This window comes from Vanessa cardui, chromosome 9, assembly GCF_905220365.1.
Source record: "Vanessa cardui chromosome 9, ilVanCard2.1, whole genome shotgun sequence".
Lineage (NCBI taxonomy): Eukaryota > Metazoa > Arthropoda > Insecta > Lepidoptera > Nymphalidae > Vanessa > Vanessa cardui.
This window is the reverse complement of record NC_061131.1, coordinates 9,524,204-9,543,045: the sequence shown is the minus strand read 5'-3', so window position 1 is coordinate 9,543,045 and position 18,842 is coordinate 9,524,204. Positions and strand designations below refer to the sequence as shown.

General features: G+C 31.8%; 1 protein-coding gene across 1 annotated transcript; it reads right to left on the bottom strand.

The window, feature by feature from the left end:
- Window positions 1-118: 118 nt before the first annotated feature.
- LOC124532461 (pyruvate kinase-like) lies at window positions 119-4,939 on the bottom strand. The gene is made up of 9 exons (XM_047107365.1): window positions 4,771-4,939; window positions 4,285-4,511; window positions 3,757-4,083; window positions 2,278-2,427; window positions 1,847-1,957; window positions 1,531-1,773; window positions 940-1,162; window positions 507-696; window positions 119-170 (listed from the first exon to the last, which is right to left on the bottom strand). Exons 1-9 carry the CDS (start codon window positions 4,883-4,885, stop codon window positions 119-121), a joined length of 1,638 nt encoding a protein of 545 aa, XP_046963321.1. The 5' UTR covers window positions 4,886-4,939.
- Window positions 4,940-18,842: the final 13,903 nt, after the last annotated feature.

Below are 18,842 nucleotides of genomic sequence, written 5' to 3'. Positions count from 1 at the left end.
GTTTTGCACGCAAATATTATTTTATTCTAATATCTCTTTAACTGTTTGTAAATACACAAGCATAGGAATATGAAACAAAAATTTTAATATTCTATGTTTTAATATTTTATTTATATATTTACTCTAAATACAACTCAGAATTGAAAGGATTTTCGTCACCATCAGGACATCTGAAAAGGAAAATGTTCAGATTTATCTCTAAAAAGTCTTATAACTTATAATAAATTAAATATAGTAGAGATAGTAGCTTCACTTAATTGTAAAATGGCGATTCAAAAGTGCTTATAAAAGCCTACTTGAATAAAGTTTATTTTGATTTTGAAAAAAAAAATGAACTTAAAATTTTTCGACACAACATAAGTGTAACATACAAAGTATAACGATACTACTTCGCATATCGTCGTAATTTATAAAGTATAATTAAACATTCTTATAAATAATTCAGATAAAATAATAATGTAATCTTTCTAAATAATTATTTTATTTTAATACAAAAAAAGACTTACTCTACTATAGGTTTGTTGGTGATGCTGACTTTCCAAATCCTGACTGAATCACAAAAGGAGCTGAACTCGGATCCTCGTTGAAGAGTTATGTATGTATCCCCATACAAAAGCCATCTTCTCTTGACTGCATATTCCACGCCTGAGAAGATACGCGCTGCTATATTCTTGTCCCAATTGTTATGTTGTTCCCCTATATTATAAAATAAAAAAAACTATAATACATATATTTTAAAATTTTGAAGTATTTGTAGATAATCTATATAATTAAAAAAAAACACTGAAAAGAACTTCTGCCTGACTAATGACTATTAAAGTTGGTCTGTGGAATATTTCTCTTACTTGGGAGTAATTGTACTTGAATGTTTTCAATGAAATATGTACGAATTAACCGATCTACGCAACTGTAACATAAAAAATAAAACGTATATCTAACCGTTGTACATAAGTGGCATAATGCTTCTGTAGACTCGAAGACACCGCATCACGCGTACGTCAGTATTAATCGTGATTACCAGACAGGACGGCCTCAACCAATGCAAGAACCTGATCGTTTTGCCACTGACCGTCGGTATTATGATCACCCGTGCATTTGTCTGATTAGCAATCGCCACACAAGATATAGCAGCGGCCTCCGCAGCATTAACTGGCATTTTAATCTGTACAGTATGTATTATTATAATATAAATTATATAAGTAAGTAAAGTAAAGTGACAGCCTACAAAATTCCCACCGCTGGGCTAAGGCCTAATTAAGGAGAGGGATTGGAACATATTCCACCACGCTGTTCCAATGCGGGTTAGTGGAATGCACATGTGGCAGAATTTCAATGAAATTTGGCACATGCAGGTTTCCTCACGATGTTTTCCTTCGCCGCAGAGCACGAGACAAATTATAATACAAATTAAGCACACATATATAGTGGTGCTTGCCTGGGTTTGATTTACTCATCGGTTAAGATGCACGCGCCATCTCCGCTTATCAATTATATAAGCAATTCATTATTTTTAGATATATACCTAGTTACCTCTTTGATTATTCTAGAAGAGTTTGTCTTACTTAATGTTAGCGGTTCAACAGTATAGCATAACTCGTTCATCCCTTTTAACACTTCTATAATGAGATCTGTATCGTAACAATCTTTTAATACGAAGCCGCTGACTCCCTCCAATAAAGCGTTCGTCACATCTGATATTTCACAGTCGATGAAATTACCAGTTTTTAGAGCATTATCGAAGACACCGCCAGATAGATACAATGGCTTGCCTGCCTGCAAAATAATATTACTTAACAATTTCTTCTTAATTATTTTGCACAAGCATTATTGAAAATAGATATCTTACCTGTAAACATTTACCCACAATATTTTTTTGAATTTGAGTCATCCGGTATTGTTTTGATGCTTGTATTTCAAAAGGTAAATATTCTCTAGATAATATCAACCCATCTGTTTCCTAAAAATAAAATATTCATTATTCAATTTTATCAATATTCAAATGATAGAATTAGAGATAAAAGATTTTTGTCGTGAATAATTTCATAAAACTTGGATTTGTGGAAACAATATCACGATAATACATACATAAAAAATGTATCAACGATAGTTCTATAATATAAAATAAACAATTTAGTATTATTCATGTATTGTATTACTTGTGGGAGGACAGAAATTTCGTATTTGGGACTCAGATCGTAAATGGTCGTATTTTATATAATTTCTTTTCTGTTGCCGGATAAAGTAACACTCTTTTTTTTATTTATAACATTTTAATACCTTTATTATATCATCAATATTTTCAAGGCCTTCTTCTGTACATATGCCGCATAATAAAAATGGTCTTTTTATTTTCATTGTCCTAACAAATTGTTTTATTCTTATAATTGTATTCGGATGACGAACGTAGTTTATTATTATAGTATCAATCTGAAAATTAATTAATGTTTTAAATCTAAAATCATAAAAGAAATTAGTTCTACTATTTTTTTAACCGACTTCAAAAAAAGGAGGAGGTTCTCAATTCGTCGGGGCCTTTTTTTTTATGTATGTTACCGAATTACTCGAAGATGGCTGGGCCGATTTTGACAATTCTTTTTTTGTTTGAAAGGGCATGTTTTACAGGTGGTCCCATTGTCAGGAGATCAGGATCTGATGATGGGGTCCTGGCGAAATCGAGGGAACTCCTCAAATTTTATAGGCACACCTATAGTGAATTCGGTTTTATTCAGAGTGCCTTGGTCATATGCTCACAGAAAGTGACATTTGATGAAGTGGAACTGATGATGAAGACCATAACTGGTAATCAGAACCTATTAGTAAGTAACTATTTTACGTGTTTAGTTCTTTTTCTTTAAGATAGTCGTCAAGCATTTGATGTTAGTAAACATGCCTATGATGAAGTCTAGCTGATGGTGGACTACCAGGAGAACTCCTCAATGATTAACAGCATTGCATCGGGAAAAATGGTATTGTCTAATTGGCGATGAGCAGTTAACATTAGGCTATTGTAACTTAGGTAACGTTTAATTTGAGTTGCAGTCCACATCGTATTGAAACGGCGTTGAGTTATGTTTAGAGTCGAAAGCCGAAATGTACTGAGTATAATAAAGTGAATGACAAACACTTCCAATTGTAATTAAAACAGCAAAACAACACTGAAAAGCAGTAAATAAATTTTTATAAATAAAAAAAACCGCCTTCAAAAATGAACTAAAAAGAAAAAAATAATCAGTTACATCCATATCCAATTTACGATTTTTAATCACCTTTTGAAGTCGGTGCCAACAAAGTAAATAAATTCCTATATTGAAATCATTTAATTTGTATCGATAGTAAGGTTTGTCTAATGGTGTCATCTATACAATAAATAGATTTAGTTTTTGTATGTATGTATGTATTATGTATTATGTACCTATATTAGCAATGTTGGGACCGACTTTGAGAGGTGATTAAAAAATCGTAAATTGGATATGGATGTAACTGATTATTTTTTTCTTTTTAGTTCATTTTTGAAGGCGGTTTTTTTTTATTTATAAAAATTTATTAAAAAGTTACGGAGAGACTGTTTTTTTAATATACAATTATTAACATTGTTATGTTACGTTATCACAATATTTGTAATCTATTGTTAAAACAAGTTACTAGAAATAAAAAAAAAAAACTCTACAATAATTAGCTCTAATGTATGTGTAACATTTAGATTCTTAAACGTATTAATAATTTTAGGAAAACCTTTATAAAAATGTTCTTTCTTACTTGATATTCTAGAGCAAATTTAATTATTTCGATATCTTTCTTTGTAATCAGTGGTCTTGAATGTTTTATGTTCCGGGTGCACACGCTACAAAGGCTTGTCAGTTTGCCGCCTTTAGACACTACGCATTTAATTGACTTATCATCAATTATACCAGTACATCTTAAAACAATTTCAGCTCCTAAAGATATTTCCGCACCGGCCTTCATGTCGACCACCAAAAAAGGATTATCAACAAAAATCCTCTCAGTATTGCATTTGTTGAAGTACAAAACGTTTTGCGTCAAAATAATTTCAGAGTTTTTCTGTAGTGAAATGAATTCACTTTCCTGGAAAGTTATAATTATTTTAAATAAAAAGGTTTTCATACCTATTGAAGTAAGTCTTTGTCTAATTCAAACTTAATTTTTATGTGTGGGCGTGTGATGATTGCTACAAGTGTTTATGATCCTTCGTTATAAAAACAGTTCTATTTTAAGTACGTAATAATAAGAAGTAGGTATGTAGAATATCTTTAAAAAGATACTTGCAGATTCCAATAAGCCCGTTTTAACTATACAAGTCTTCAACTCTATACAAGTAGCTATTGGCCAGTCAGTAACATTATATTTTTTGCAACATTCCCTTGCTGCTTTGTCGATTTTCCCAAGAAGCCTTATTCTATCACCTGCAGTACTGCTTGACATTTTAAATTTGGCTATATTCATGCCGGCTTCTAGCATCTTCTGCACATCGACTGTTGTGATTTGTGAATCAGCTGATAGTAAAATAACATTAAAACATTTTATTCGATTATTATTAAAAAGAAACAAACAAATATATTAGTTTGCTTTGCTTGAATTGATTGCCGAAGAGCTTTCTTTATAGTCCTAGAGTTTTCTCCAATAGGCTGCTTTAGTGCAGATTGGTCCTTCATTGATGAACACGAAATAAAAAAAAAGCACTACATGAATTTTCCTTTTTAAAAATGTACATGACTACAAGTATATATAGCTACAAACAATAATATGGTATACCCAACGTGACGATTATAGGACAACGCCGAAACCTAAAAGGCGTCTTATTTAAAACTTTGGGATCACTAAAATCGACATTGTCATAAAATATTTTTTCAGGTTTCTTGGTCCACATAGCTATTTATATTTTTAATTCTTATATATATTATTTTTATCTATAAAACAAAACGGTTTTAATAATCACAAATGAAATATAAATATTTTCTGTTGATAAAATATCTTTATAAAATATTTTAAATACTCTTTACTATGTCATTATGTCATAATCAACACGTTAGCTTTTGATGTTCACCAAAGAGTACAATTAATAACAAATGTAAAATGTATAACTTCTTTTTGGATAAACATTTAATTTAAAACGTTACCAATTTCTTTATATTTTCATTTCAATATTGTATTTTGTAACTAAAGTGAGTAATAAATTATAATCTAATCTAAGCAAGATTTATATATTTATTTTATTATTTATATATTTTACTTGGTGGTAGGGCTTTGTGCAAGCCCGCCTGGGTAGGTACCACCCACTCATCAGATATTCTACCGCTAAACAACAATGTACAGTATTTTTGTGTTCCGGTTTGAAGGGGGAGTGAGCCAGTGTAACTACAGGCACAAGGGATATAGCATCTTAGTTCCAAAGTTTGGTGGCGCATTGACGATGTAAAGAATAGTTAATATTTTTTACAGCGTCGTTGTCTATGGGTGATGATGACCAATTACCATCAGGTGGCTCATATGCTCGTCCGCCAACCTATTCCATAAAAAAAAATTATATATTAATATAATTTAATAGTAGTTTAGGCCAAATGGCAATTAGGCCAAGTGACGGTAAATGGTAATCATTGACACTAAAATAAATACAAACCGTTAATATAACATATCGCCAATGCGACGCTAGCTTGAACAAACTTGGAAACTAAAATTCCAAGTCAGGTTTAAAGACATTCAAACATAACGACACTAACTTCTTGCTTGGTAGTAGAATATCTCATGAGTTGGTGTTACCGTGACGGGCATGATAGCCCTACCAACTGATACTTATAAAAAAAAAATCTTCTGAATCGTCATTCGATATATAGTAAAAATTTAAAGCTATGAATTATCTTACAATTAACCAATATATTAAGTACTCAAGTGTTTGAATTTCAAAAGATTTAAAGAGCTATTTTAATCCGTTCGTGTAATATTATTAAATATTTCATCCATCTTTTATTTCGAAGTCACTAGAAGTATATAAACTCCCATTTCAGATACAGGAATTGGATAAATCAATTGATATGGCTATTTGCCAAGTAGATACATCGCACTGCTTGCAGCATTTGACAGTGGCTCTCAACATAGCAATGTTATTTACAGTTGAAGTCGACAGTTTAAATTTTATTATAACATGAAGTAAGTATTGAGTAGAATTTTATGCTCGTTTCTCATATCTAAGCACTATGGATGTATAAATACAAGTACAAGGCATACGACAGCCGGTATAGAGGAGTGATTGTTGTAGTGACATTCTCTATTGGAAGTATGACAAAGAGAATAAAATGACTACCTTTTACTTTATATACCTTTTTCTACATACATATTGTATGTATGTCAATGAGCATGATGGGGTCTTATATATATTTAACTATTGGTACAGATTTGTCCAAGAGTTGTCTATACGAATGTGGTTGAACCAGCTCTTTTTAGCCAATACATATGGATATGTTTTGTTTTGTTGATTCACATTGATGGGTTTGGTGCGAACAGTTCTTGTATGTCTTAAAATAAATAAAATGTTAGTTGAATGAATTACAATTACGATCTCAATTTATTTACTTCTTACATACATTTTATGAGTACTACTGTGTCACATTAAAGAAAAAAAATAAGTAAGAACAATATATTCTATTCAACAAAAGCACACAATAACATTATTTAATTGCATTTCAGGGGAGTTGATACGTCTGAAGTTTGTTAAAATAACATTATTAAGGTAACTTTTTGATACTGTAAGTCCAGTGATTTCTCTTTTATTAAAAAACAAAGTAAGCCGGGAAAATAAAAAGTGACAAAACGTTAGTAAGAATGGAATCTTTGGCAACGAATCGCCTTGTGTTTGTTCAGTTCGCGGCAAGCTAATGGACAAACAAGGGTCGCTGTGGCAATGTTGATTTTCAGTTACCGTGCAGGCGGCGTCCTTCTTGTATCTTGCAAGATTTATTTTCACCCCAGGCGACGACAGCTTTAGGGTCCCGCGATCAAATCAAACATATACAGTTGTTTTGTATGGTATTTCAATTACGTCAAAACTGACGTGTTTGAATTCATAATTTAAGATGCATATAATTGACTTAAATATCAAGAAAATATCATTCGAATAAAGTTTTATTTATTCATGTTTGAACGTATTCCTGCAACGACGAAATAATTGTAGTAGTTTTGTATAGTATTATTTTTTATGTCATAATTTTAATGAGTATCCGCTTTTTATGTGTATGTAAAGTACGGTAGATTAGGAAAAATAAGATCTTTTGCGAGTAAATCGTCAGTATCACTTGTGGGTAGTTTATTAAATATTTCTTATAGAGCTAAGGCAATAAACGATTAACGCACCGTCAACCATGAAAAATGGCAGTGTGCTTTAAATTGAAACCCCAAAAAATAAAGTATTTCGATTTGGCAAGAGATAACTTATGGATGGGTGGAACTCAGACAGAATTGCGTAAAGACCTGCGACCAGTAAACCATTTTTATATCTTTTGAAGTATAAATGATCATTCTATTGTTTTTAAAAACAGCTAAGCGTCATTGTCTTGGGTGGAAGCAATTGGATTATTCCCGATGGTATAGAAGTTGTGTCAGTGATCTCGGCGACATCTAACTGTCTATTCCTTAAGGGGATCCCATGAATTATGGATAAAGTCGATCTCCGAAAAACCTTTTTCAAACGTGCTTACTGTTTGTGTCTTCTTTGATTACCCGAGTGAATTCATGATTCTTAACTTGCAAACACAAAAGGGATATTATTAATAAGATCAGCATGGAATTCACGCTTGTCAATATTAAATACTTAAACCTTCGTAATGCGTCATATCGTCTTGCATAAGTTTTATGTATAATTGTGTTGATTTTTTATTAAGGAACGCGTCACAAATGTAACGTCTCCTAGTTTATTAGGCTTATGTTTGTATTTAAGCTCAATAAAATAATTGTATCCAATATAACGTATTTAACTAGTTCATCATTCTTATATCTTTAATTAATTTCACCTCTGCTTTTAAATGTAATTGATTTACAATTATTGTCAAAATATTTATTAATTGTAAAAGCTACGCCATCAACTTATTACTAAGCACTTAAAATTAACAATATATAAGGGTATCATTCATAGCGATATCTACGTTTTTAAAGGTGTATTATACTAGTAGTTGTGTGTAGTATTATTATTTATGTATAATATAAGTATTATATTTAATTTGCGGTACCGTAGTAGGGGACATGCCTGGGTTAATTTCTCTAAGACTGCCCTGAGCGGGTAGTCGTTAAGCCCTACTAATTGCAGCGGTGTTTTAATTAATGTTTAATTACATGTATTTCACATTTAGAGCGGTTTGGCTAAATCTAATACCAAAAACAATTAAAAACTCAATCTAATATTTTTGACCTATACGTATATTAATAGACTATGATTAGGCCAAATTTATGTTATTTATGTTATTACGTATAATAAAAATCGTATCATTTTCTTTATGGTACAGATTGGCGGACGAGCATATGGGCCATCTGATGGTAAGTGGTCACCATCACCCATAGACAATGACGCTGTAAGAAATATTAACTATTCTTTACATCGTCAAAGTGCCACCAACCTTGGGAACTAAGATCTTATGTCCCTAGTGCCTGTAGTTACACTGGCTCACTCACCCTTCAAACCGGAACAAAACAATACTGAGTACCATTATTTGGCGGTAGAATAATTGATGAGTGGGTGGTACCTACCCAGACGGGCTTGCACAAGGCCCTGCCACCAAGTAATTCTGTTTCTCATAGAATGTATTTTATATAATGTGTTCCACTGCGATTAATTAGTTTATCTTAGTGGTGAGACAGGTAACAGAGAGGTAACAATCTTGACGAAAATTTATTCTACTTTTAATACATGCACAAGATGTTACTATGTTTCTGAAATAGAACCATAAATAAATGTATGTAGTAATAACCAGTAGTTTATTCACACGTTGGAAAAAAGGACAATCCACTTTATGTACTTGGTAGAACAAACGTAGTAGCAAAAACGTCTACTACGTGACGCTGTTGTGATCACATTCACGTTATCACCGGAACTAAGACTAGTTCTGGTGATAATTTGATTTTTTGTTTATTTTTAATTAATACAAATAATGTACGACTATTCTATAAACTATTAGCATAACTCCGTATCTATAGATATTATTTTCATTTGTACATGTATTACAATCCCTAAGGTGACCTAAATATATTACGAGGGGATAAAACTTAGGTGGTAAAGCTGCGGATGACCGTATATAACTTGAGAAAGTTTAACAGTTATGTTGACATGTTACGCAAAGTGGGAAGTTGCAAAATCTCATATAGTAATTTAAGACCTCTGGGCATTTCAGAAAGTGCTGTGGTTATGAAAGATAAACTTAATTGAGTAAAGTATAATGTCATAGTAAAAAGTAAAGACATAAAATCATATGTAACCATATAAGTAAGTATAAGAGCGTACTTCTCTCTTAAAGGCTGGCAACGCACCTACAAGCCCCCTGGTGTTGCAGATGTCCATGGGCGGTGGTAGTCACTTTCCATCAGGTGAGCCTCCTGCTTGTTTGCCACCTATCACATAAAAAAGTACAAAATGTACTTCATACTTTTAAAAATGTACCGTTCCAAATACCTATTTCTAAAACATATAAAAAACTGGGTCAAAGTGGATGATGAATGCAAATATTATATTTCCAGTTACAAGGTTCCTAGCGTAAAGTGATAACCTACCTCAATAAAAGGTAAAAAAAAACAAATATATTTGCTGATGGTAACACTTTCAATCTTATAAACTCGATTTTTATTATAAATACAAATAAATTGTTTGCTATAATAAAAATAATATATAAAATAATTTTGCTAATATTAATTCTAAACATTAATCGGGGATTCATTTAATTTCCTACCACTAAATTTTAGTAGTAGTAAATTCATCTTTGTTAGAATTATTGCTGCATGATATTTTTATGGTTTTTAAATATTTTTTTTAATCTGTGCTATAATTATTTGCATATAAAACTTTGTAAGTATTATATACTCAATTAAAAACGTGATATATATTATTGTAATAATGAAATTATGTTTAAATATGTAGCTCAAATTTGTTAAAAGGTGACACACACACATATATGACTTACATTTGTCTGCCTCTTGAGTTAATGATATTCAAAATCTTAACGAAAATGAATAAAATGAGAGACGGCGAGAGCTCGAGTTGTGAGTCAAAATGTATTAACATTTTTAACACATTTTAGGTAAAACATATTTTGTTTTCGGGACTTTTGAAGCATGCGTTAACAACACTTACGCAGATACATGGAATTTTAGTAGGTAAATATGACTAAGTTCTCTTATGTCTTTCCTTAATAATATTTTAAATTTCGAAATGTATATCAATCTTTCTTTTCGTCATATTCAATATTCATTGACAGTATTTCTAGTAAATTACACAGTTTTATAAGTCAAGTACAGTAATTTTTTTTTTTAATTTTATTGTCACAACTAATTATTTTTTCTGTAAATCTAAATTAATATTTTTACTTTGTAATCTGTATCAGTAGTTTTAAAAAACGTCTGATTAAATGAAAAAAGACATGGGCCACTTGGCTGAAATCTGATCGTATTACAATATTATTCCTAAAATAATATATTAGAAAAATTACATTTTCCGTGGTCGTTTGGGTAGACTATCAAGCTGCAGATCTCGAGGTTCGAAGGGATTTGAACATGGCTACTAAAAATTAATGAGTTTTTATGCCAAAATATTCTTCAAATTCGTGCCCCAGGAAACATGCAGAGATGGTCTTTCATAAGAAATATCACTAGTCGTATTTGATTACCGCTCACTTGGCTAAAGTATCTCCCACGTAGCAAAAGTTTCCATCAAGAAATACCGCTTCCATTATTGAAACCGCAGACGACAAAATTGGCCAGGAGGAATTAATCATCATTTAAAAATATCTATTTTGGCTATAGTTCTAATTAGTGTTGTGTGAAGTCAAGCAGTACCGTAAGTATAAAATAAGCAATAGTATGTATATAACTTACAACATTTAGAATAAGATATAAGGTCTCTCATTCGCATAAGTGCTGTATTCTAAATTGCTTGACGTCCTGAAGAGTTTTCGTGAGGAAGCTGTAAAGTGCTTTAAGTTTAACGTCTTGACTTTTCTGAGATTTTATACTTTCCTTGAAAATGCATAATAAGTTGAAAAAAATGAATGCACATTTAACGATAATTTCGTATTCTATGTAAGTTTTCGACACGTATAGACAAAGCGTCAACTTAACTATGCCGCCGCGTTTCGACCTCGTCTCCTCATTGTTTACGCGAAATTTTGAACAAACAGAGTAACTTAAAATCGATGCACTTTATTCTAATATTGTTGTTGTTATGTACCGGGAAACCGGGATGAAAACAATGTCACACTGTATGCAGGAAACAAATGGTCGAGGGGAGTTAGAAACAACATGACGCCGTCGACAAAATGTTTTCGCAACTTGCACTGTTCTCATACACTACACATTATAATAATGTTTTCTTTACGTTGCTAATACTAGTAATATAAATTGTTTTAATATTAAAAACTTTGTGTAATAGTATCAAATTATATAATGCTGAGATGGCCCAGTGGTTAGAACGCGTGCATCTTAACCGATGATTGCGGGTTCAAATCTAGCCAAGCACCACTTTATATATATGTGTTTAATTTGTGTTAATAATTCATCTCATGCTCAGCGGTGAAGGAAAACATCGTGAGGAAACCTGCATTTGTCTAATTTCATCGAAATTCTGCCACATGTGCATTCCACCAAGCCGCATTAGAACAGCGTGGTAGAATATGTTCCAAGCCCTCTCTTTGATGGAAGAGGAGGCCTTATCCCAGCAGTGGGAAATTTACCGGCTGTTACTTTACTTGAGTTTACTATATACAGAATGATTTTTTTAATTATCGATATATTATTCGTTGTTAAAAGATATTAACACCTTATTAATTGAATTCAAGAAGATAGTTGTTGTATATGCACAGAAAAATCCCATAATATTAATTAGTATGACATTCCATTTAACTCATAATCGAGTGTAATTACTATGTGCACTAAAATATGCCTTCTCTTCAAAATATGCTCGGTAGTAGCTGAGAGGCTGGTCCTTATTTCATTATTGGAATTCTTGTAAAGTAGGTTCCAAGCGCGACGTCCTATTTACCGTCCAAATTGCTATTAGAGAGTTTCACGCCTAGAATTTAACACACGAGGTTAAATCACGTCACCTGTGCGAACCTGCATTTTTAATGTTTTATTTTAGTGAGTGTTTTTTTATAGTATACCGAAATCGAATTTATTTTGTTATAATATTATTAAATTTGTTATTAATAAAATAGGACAATATATAATTTAAAAAAATTACTAAAATGAGTGCACTAAACATTTGTATATTTAGATTAAAATTGTTAACTTTTTTAATAGCTAAAAGCATACGATTTTAAATTTTTTAATTTTTCTATCAATATGAAAGAAATACCTAAAAATATTTTTACAGGTCTTCCCTTTTTCTTCAGGAATCTTCAGGAACACATGAATTCGGGATCAGCAATCATCAGTGTCATTAATCACTAAATCAACGAGGCACTTGCTTAGCGTCCTTGCTATGAGCGTTCACAGAATAAAAAAAATAATCACAAAATTTTCAATTCTCAAATGTAGTGCGATCGAAGAAATTCCACTTAAATTTTTTTTTAGTTCGGACAAGCTCTTAAAAAGTATTTTGCATACTGTACACTCTTAGACTTGTATTCAACCGCCGCAGTTGAATGCCCATTACTGCTCCGAGTGTTTCTACACTAATGGACGCGTAATTGGTCGTTTCGTTGACTAATGGACAATTAAACGAAGCTACGTAGATTCATTCTAAGTATTCCGCATCGATAGTAAATAGTTGTCCTGTTTTTTTTATTAATTACGTTAAAATATGTAATAATATCAACGCACATAGGGGTAGATGTGATTCGTAACATATCCCAATGTATTTTTAACCAGTTTTATCTAAATCTAGGTACAATTGAGATTAAATGGCAATCGACTGCGGTCATTCAGTGTGTGTATTACAGGAGAATCAGTAGCTAGTGCTCAAAGCAAGTCAATATTGCCTAATGCTCGAGTATCAACGAGTGACGGACTCTGCGGATATCCGATGAAAGAGGTCGAGTGCTGCGTCCACAAGCTCTGACCTGGCGTGGACAATATTTACTTTTCGCGGCGTTTGCGATCAGGTGCGTCATATTTGTTAACCCGAACAAAAGCTCAATCTAGTCACGGTAATACCATGTCGCTTTCCTTTGCAATAACAGTTTGTTATTCTGATTACCGAAAATGGCGAAATAAATTAAAAAATTAATGAGTTAATTATTAATTAAATAAAAATAACCTTTAAATGTTTCTCCTCCAAGGATTTCGATAACGATGAAATTTTGGTAAGTATATTGCGTAGGTGCGTAAGGTACGTTTCAAATAATGAAAATATGTTTATTTTCATTGTACAAGAAAACAAGAAATCTATACTTGCGAAAATGACATTTGAAAAAAGAAATCCCTCTGAGTTTCTTTCGCCGGTTCTTCTCAGGTCTGAACTGTTAATTTCCGAACCTGTGATAATTTTTGAATTATTATCAATAAGCAAGTGTTATCACTTCCATGTTGAATGAAATATTTTGACTCGACTGTGGCTCTGGTACGTACGTACGCTAAAAAAAGAAAAGCCGAAATCAAGCTGGTTTCTTTTTAGTTTTTCATTCAGTATAAAAGTTTAATCGAGATCTTTATTCTACTCGAGCGGCTACTGAATAATAATAATAAAATAAATCGAATCTTAAGAGTTTAATTAGATACAAGCCATCAAAGTACATTGGTTTCTAAACATAAAGGGCATCTGGTACACAGATAACAGTTATCATGCAGGTAATAACACCGACTCATGCTCGGATATTCCGCACACGTGTTGCTATGAGCGCACTTATTACGCAGCTCAAGTAATTTAGAAGTGCAACTTCCTTTGCCCCTGCCTCGTCTAACATTCAGCGTTGTAAAATAATAATGCTTAAATACGACGCCTTAGTGAAACAAAATGTTTTTAATTTTCAATTTTGTACGTTAGAATTATGTTACAATTTTAAAACGTTGATTTTAAAATATTGTACTGTTGCTGTAATACATATTTTAACGAATAAATATGATTGACCTGTTTTACACCTTTAACTCGTACTATTTTTTTTAGGTTGTATAGTTGATGTTCGAAATAAAGAATAATGATAAATATTTAGGTACAATACTGTTAAATACATTAAACAACAAACTAAAGGTTAATTAATTGTGAGTAATTATTGATCGATTTAGGGATATTAATTTGTATAATTAACAAAGATTGTCCGCAACAATTTTTGCTTTAAATCAAAATCAAAATATACTTTATTCATTGAGGCTTTTATAAGCACCTTACAATCGTCATTTAACAACTATTTTAAGTGAAGCTACCACAAAAAACAGACACCATAAAAATACTAGCGGCCACATTTTGATAGGCAACCTGGTATATATAAATTCTCCTAATCATAAATATGTGGTTTTTAGCAAACACTCGATGGGTACTTACTGTATATATGTATGTATGGGTATGTACTGATTCTGCAGCCGGATCTTAGACTACGACGGAATACTACTGACTCTCAGTAGTCAGTACCTATATTTCTCTAAAAATCGAACTTTCAGTGTAAAAAACATACATAGGATAAGAGAACAATAATATCTAAGTTAAACGGAAAATATTTTTAAGACGGAGTTGTTATAATTTAGAAAATAATTGCCCTGGAACGAATTTGTTTCGCGTTTTGAATATTATTTGAAAGCATTTATACAAATAAATTATAAATTTTAAAGAATAGCTTCTTAAGAGAATTATGTGGAGGCCGGGAAAATTTCAAAAACTTTTCGTCGTATTTTTTTGTGCAAGCAGTAATAGCCTAAGCGTACTTTATATTAAGCAAAAATAGCCGTAAGAGTTAAATACCAAACAGAGTTTCTTAAAAACTTTCATGAGAGCTTTGAATTAGTTAAAGTGCATTTTGTCTAAGTACGGTAGGTTTGCCTTTTATTTTTATTTTTTTAAACAACCATGTTGTTAAATGTTCGGTTAAATATAATTTTAAGTTCAACATTATTTTTCTTTAGCTACGGTTTATATACTTATTATGTATTTGACTAAGTACTTTCAGTTTACAAATGTATATAATTTTTATGCCAAATAAATTGTCATAAAAAATATATAAAAACTAAGAAATTAAGATGACGAAATCGATTAGTTTTGGTTGTTTTTTAAATGTTGGCTGTTCTTTAATACACGAACTAATATGTTTATGTTTTAACTAGTTTTACCGTTGATATCTGCGTTATTATAATTTACGGTTACGTGGATCGCGAGTCAATAGAGAACACGGGAAGGAAATGCGCAGATAGAAAATTTTATCGTGACCTAATTTTGCTTCCACACAACAGCCCTTACTCATTCCCTGCTAAAAGCGAAAAATACTTTATAGGTCCCGATGGGTCGATACGATGCTTATAAAGTGAATTATCCTTTGGGAGAGAGTAAATAAAATCCATCCCAAACAAATGGAGCCAACATCTAACAACGTACACGTAGACAATCATTTCGTTAAGAAAGTAGGAGTCAACTTATTTCTCTAGGGCGTGGTAGAAAGTTTCCCGAATCACTATTTGTGAAGTTTTAGCGGACATTGGTGAAACTTGTTTCAAACTTGACTTCCAATACATTTTTGATTATTACGTCGAAAATTGACGTCATTGCATATTGACGATTATCGTGTTCAAAATGTGTTTTCTATATTTTTTTAATTCATCTTTATTATTCTTGTGTGTTATTTTTGTCAATTTACTGAGACGCAAATATAACATAAGACGAATATACTTGGTGGTAGGGCTTTGTGCAAGCCTGCCTGGGTAGGTACCACCCACTCATCAGATATTCTACCGCCAAACAACAGTACTCAATATTGTTGTGTTCCGGTTTGAAGGGGGAATGGGCCAGTGTAACTACCGACACAAGGGACATGACATCTTAGTTCCCAAGCTTGGTGGCGCAATGACAATTTAAGGAATAGGTGACATTTCTTACAGCGTCATTGTCTATGGATGGGTGACCACTTACCATCAGGTGGCCCATATGCTCGTCCGCCAACCTTTTTATAGTATATAAAAAAATGATTATCGTTATTTTCATCTATTGTTCATACATTTTGGGACAACATATTTTAAGAGTACATCAAAAATTGGGCGCTGTTTTATTATTTAATACGTATAACGGCGCCGTCGATGTTTGTTTGTTCGAAATTTAACGAAGACATATTTCTAAAACTTTGTACTGTACCTCAAAACAGCGGTAACCCAACTGACACGAATAGAATGTCGTCTCTGCTTGCTTGCAGGCAATATAAAACGTGCTCACAATTTATTACTAGAATCTTCCGATATTCATATAAAATTAGGTATTCCATAGATTATGTAAAATCAGAATTTATTTACTACCTACTTTAAATGTCGAACGTAACACATTTAAAAATATAAAAAAAAAATGCTTGTAAAATGTAATACAGTGTACAAACCCATTTAAAAAAGAAGCCTGTAAGATAAATATCGTGTCTATGCTGATGACCGTTCCTTTTGGAGACAATCTTGGGTAGAATATAAAATGTATTTAATAGGAATTAAACCAAACTAGTATATTACAACTCGGTAGATTAAAAGTAAACGATTTTCATTCAATTTGTAAACGTAAGGAAACTAAAAATAAATATTAGTTTGAATAAAAATATATCATTTTACGTGAACAACGGTAAGTTATTTATTAGACATGAATGATATGGCTTAATTGACTGTCTGAAATTATTCTCTCACAATGATTATAATATAAAAGTATACTAGTAAATCATTATTTTTAAAATCAACCTTATAAATTTGCAAACGACATTACTTTATGAAATTTGTGCATAACTTTGCTTTTTAGACGAAAGGGTTAATGATGTTTGAATTTTGTAAATGTATAAACTTAGGACTTCCTGTCAAATGTTTGTATTTTTTGGGAATTAATTACAAATCCGAAATGGTACTGGGAAGTAAAGAAAAGCAACTCAATTCATTCATTATGACTCTACTTAGTCTTGTCCATAGACATTTATAAAAAAAGATTTTTTCGAAGCAATTCTGTAAAGCTGTATTTTATAATCCTGATGATACTAAAGCATTATAAAATCGTACTCTTCCTGTATTTACAAATATTAAGAATGTAATAAATTTCTGTTTGCTTTTCAGGATATATGTAGACTTTATAGAAAAAGTATATATTATAAATTGTATCATAGATTTCCTATCAATTTTAGAAAGATACAATAACAGATTAAATATTTTTACAATGATTAGTTGTGTGAACGTTCAAACACCTAGAAAGTAGCTCACGTGGAATACTTTGATAAGTTCGTGAAATGAAGATCTTATTTATAATATTTCTAATCTTCAAAGTGTTAAACTACTAGTGTAAGCTAAGTGGGGACAAGCAGCTTATACCTTTTGAGGCTTCGAAGAAGTTCTATCCGATATTTTGTTAGATAGAAGATATACAAGAACCTGCGGCAAACTTCTTGGTGTTATATATATAATATAGGTTTTGTAATTTCCTTTATAGTCTGGTATAAGAAAATTCAAAGGTGGAATAAGAGTTCCAACCAAGGCGTTCCTGTAATTGAACTGGTCCTTTCTGAAAGAAGGTTTTTTTTTCAAACAGGTTTATAATAGATGTAGTAAAATTTGGTGCAAACAAAATATGTAATATAATTATTTTGTTTGTGCCATTAGATTAGGGTGGTTTTGTGAACTACTTCCTAGACCTTTTTTTTAACAAAAACCCGTCCTTTCCTTCCTTGAAATTCCGTAAAATTCCTTCGTCTTCGGGACGGGCAGTCAGTACGTTTATTTAATTCATTTTATTTTAATACTCGTATTCACTTATATAGATATACATCAAACATATAATTTGTAGAGTAATTATGATAGTATTACATTATTTTTGGCGTCCAGAAAAGGCTCATGACTCTACTCCACCTGATGGTAAGTGGAAGTGGAGTCCAAACGCGAAGACAACCAACTAGTACAGTCAGTAAGAATATGCTGGGCAAGATACATAATGTATGGTTAGTAAAACCACTATAGTAAATATTTTAGTAACTTCCGATATGTATTCAGCATTTCAGGTGCGCTGAGGAGCTTTTAAGTAATTCTCACGTTTCAAAGAGCTACTTCTTATTTTTTTCTAACAGTACAGGTTGGTTAACATTATATCATATAAAAAAAACAAAGCGTTTCATCAATAAGACTCACGTCTGAACAAAATTATGAATGAATGTGTACGTTGGAATATTTAAAAGTCAAAGCGATGTCTTCAAAAAGACATGTGGATAACATTTAATGTTTCCTTTGAGCCCGTTGTAGTACACACAAAGTACTACAAGGGGCTCAAAGGAAACTCAAGGGCAAGGGTACAGTTCTTCAAATGTTGTTACAAATGTTTATTGCCTTGATAATATTATGATATGGAATATTATAATCGTTAACTTTTAAGTTGTCACACGCAGCTTCGTTTGTATTTTAGGGTTTAAGAGTAAGGTTTATATATAAAATGTGAGCCGAGATGCCTCAGCGGTTAGAACGCGTGCACCTTAACCGATGATCGCGGGTTCAAACCC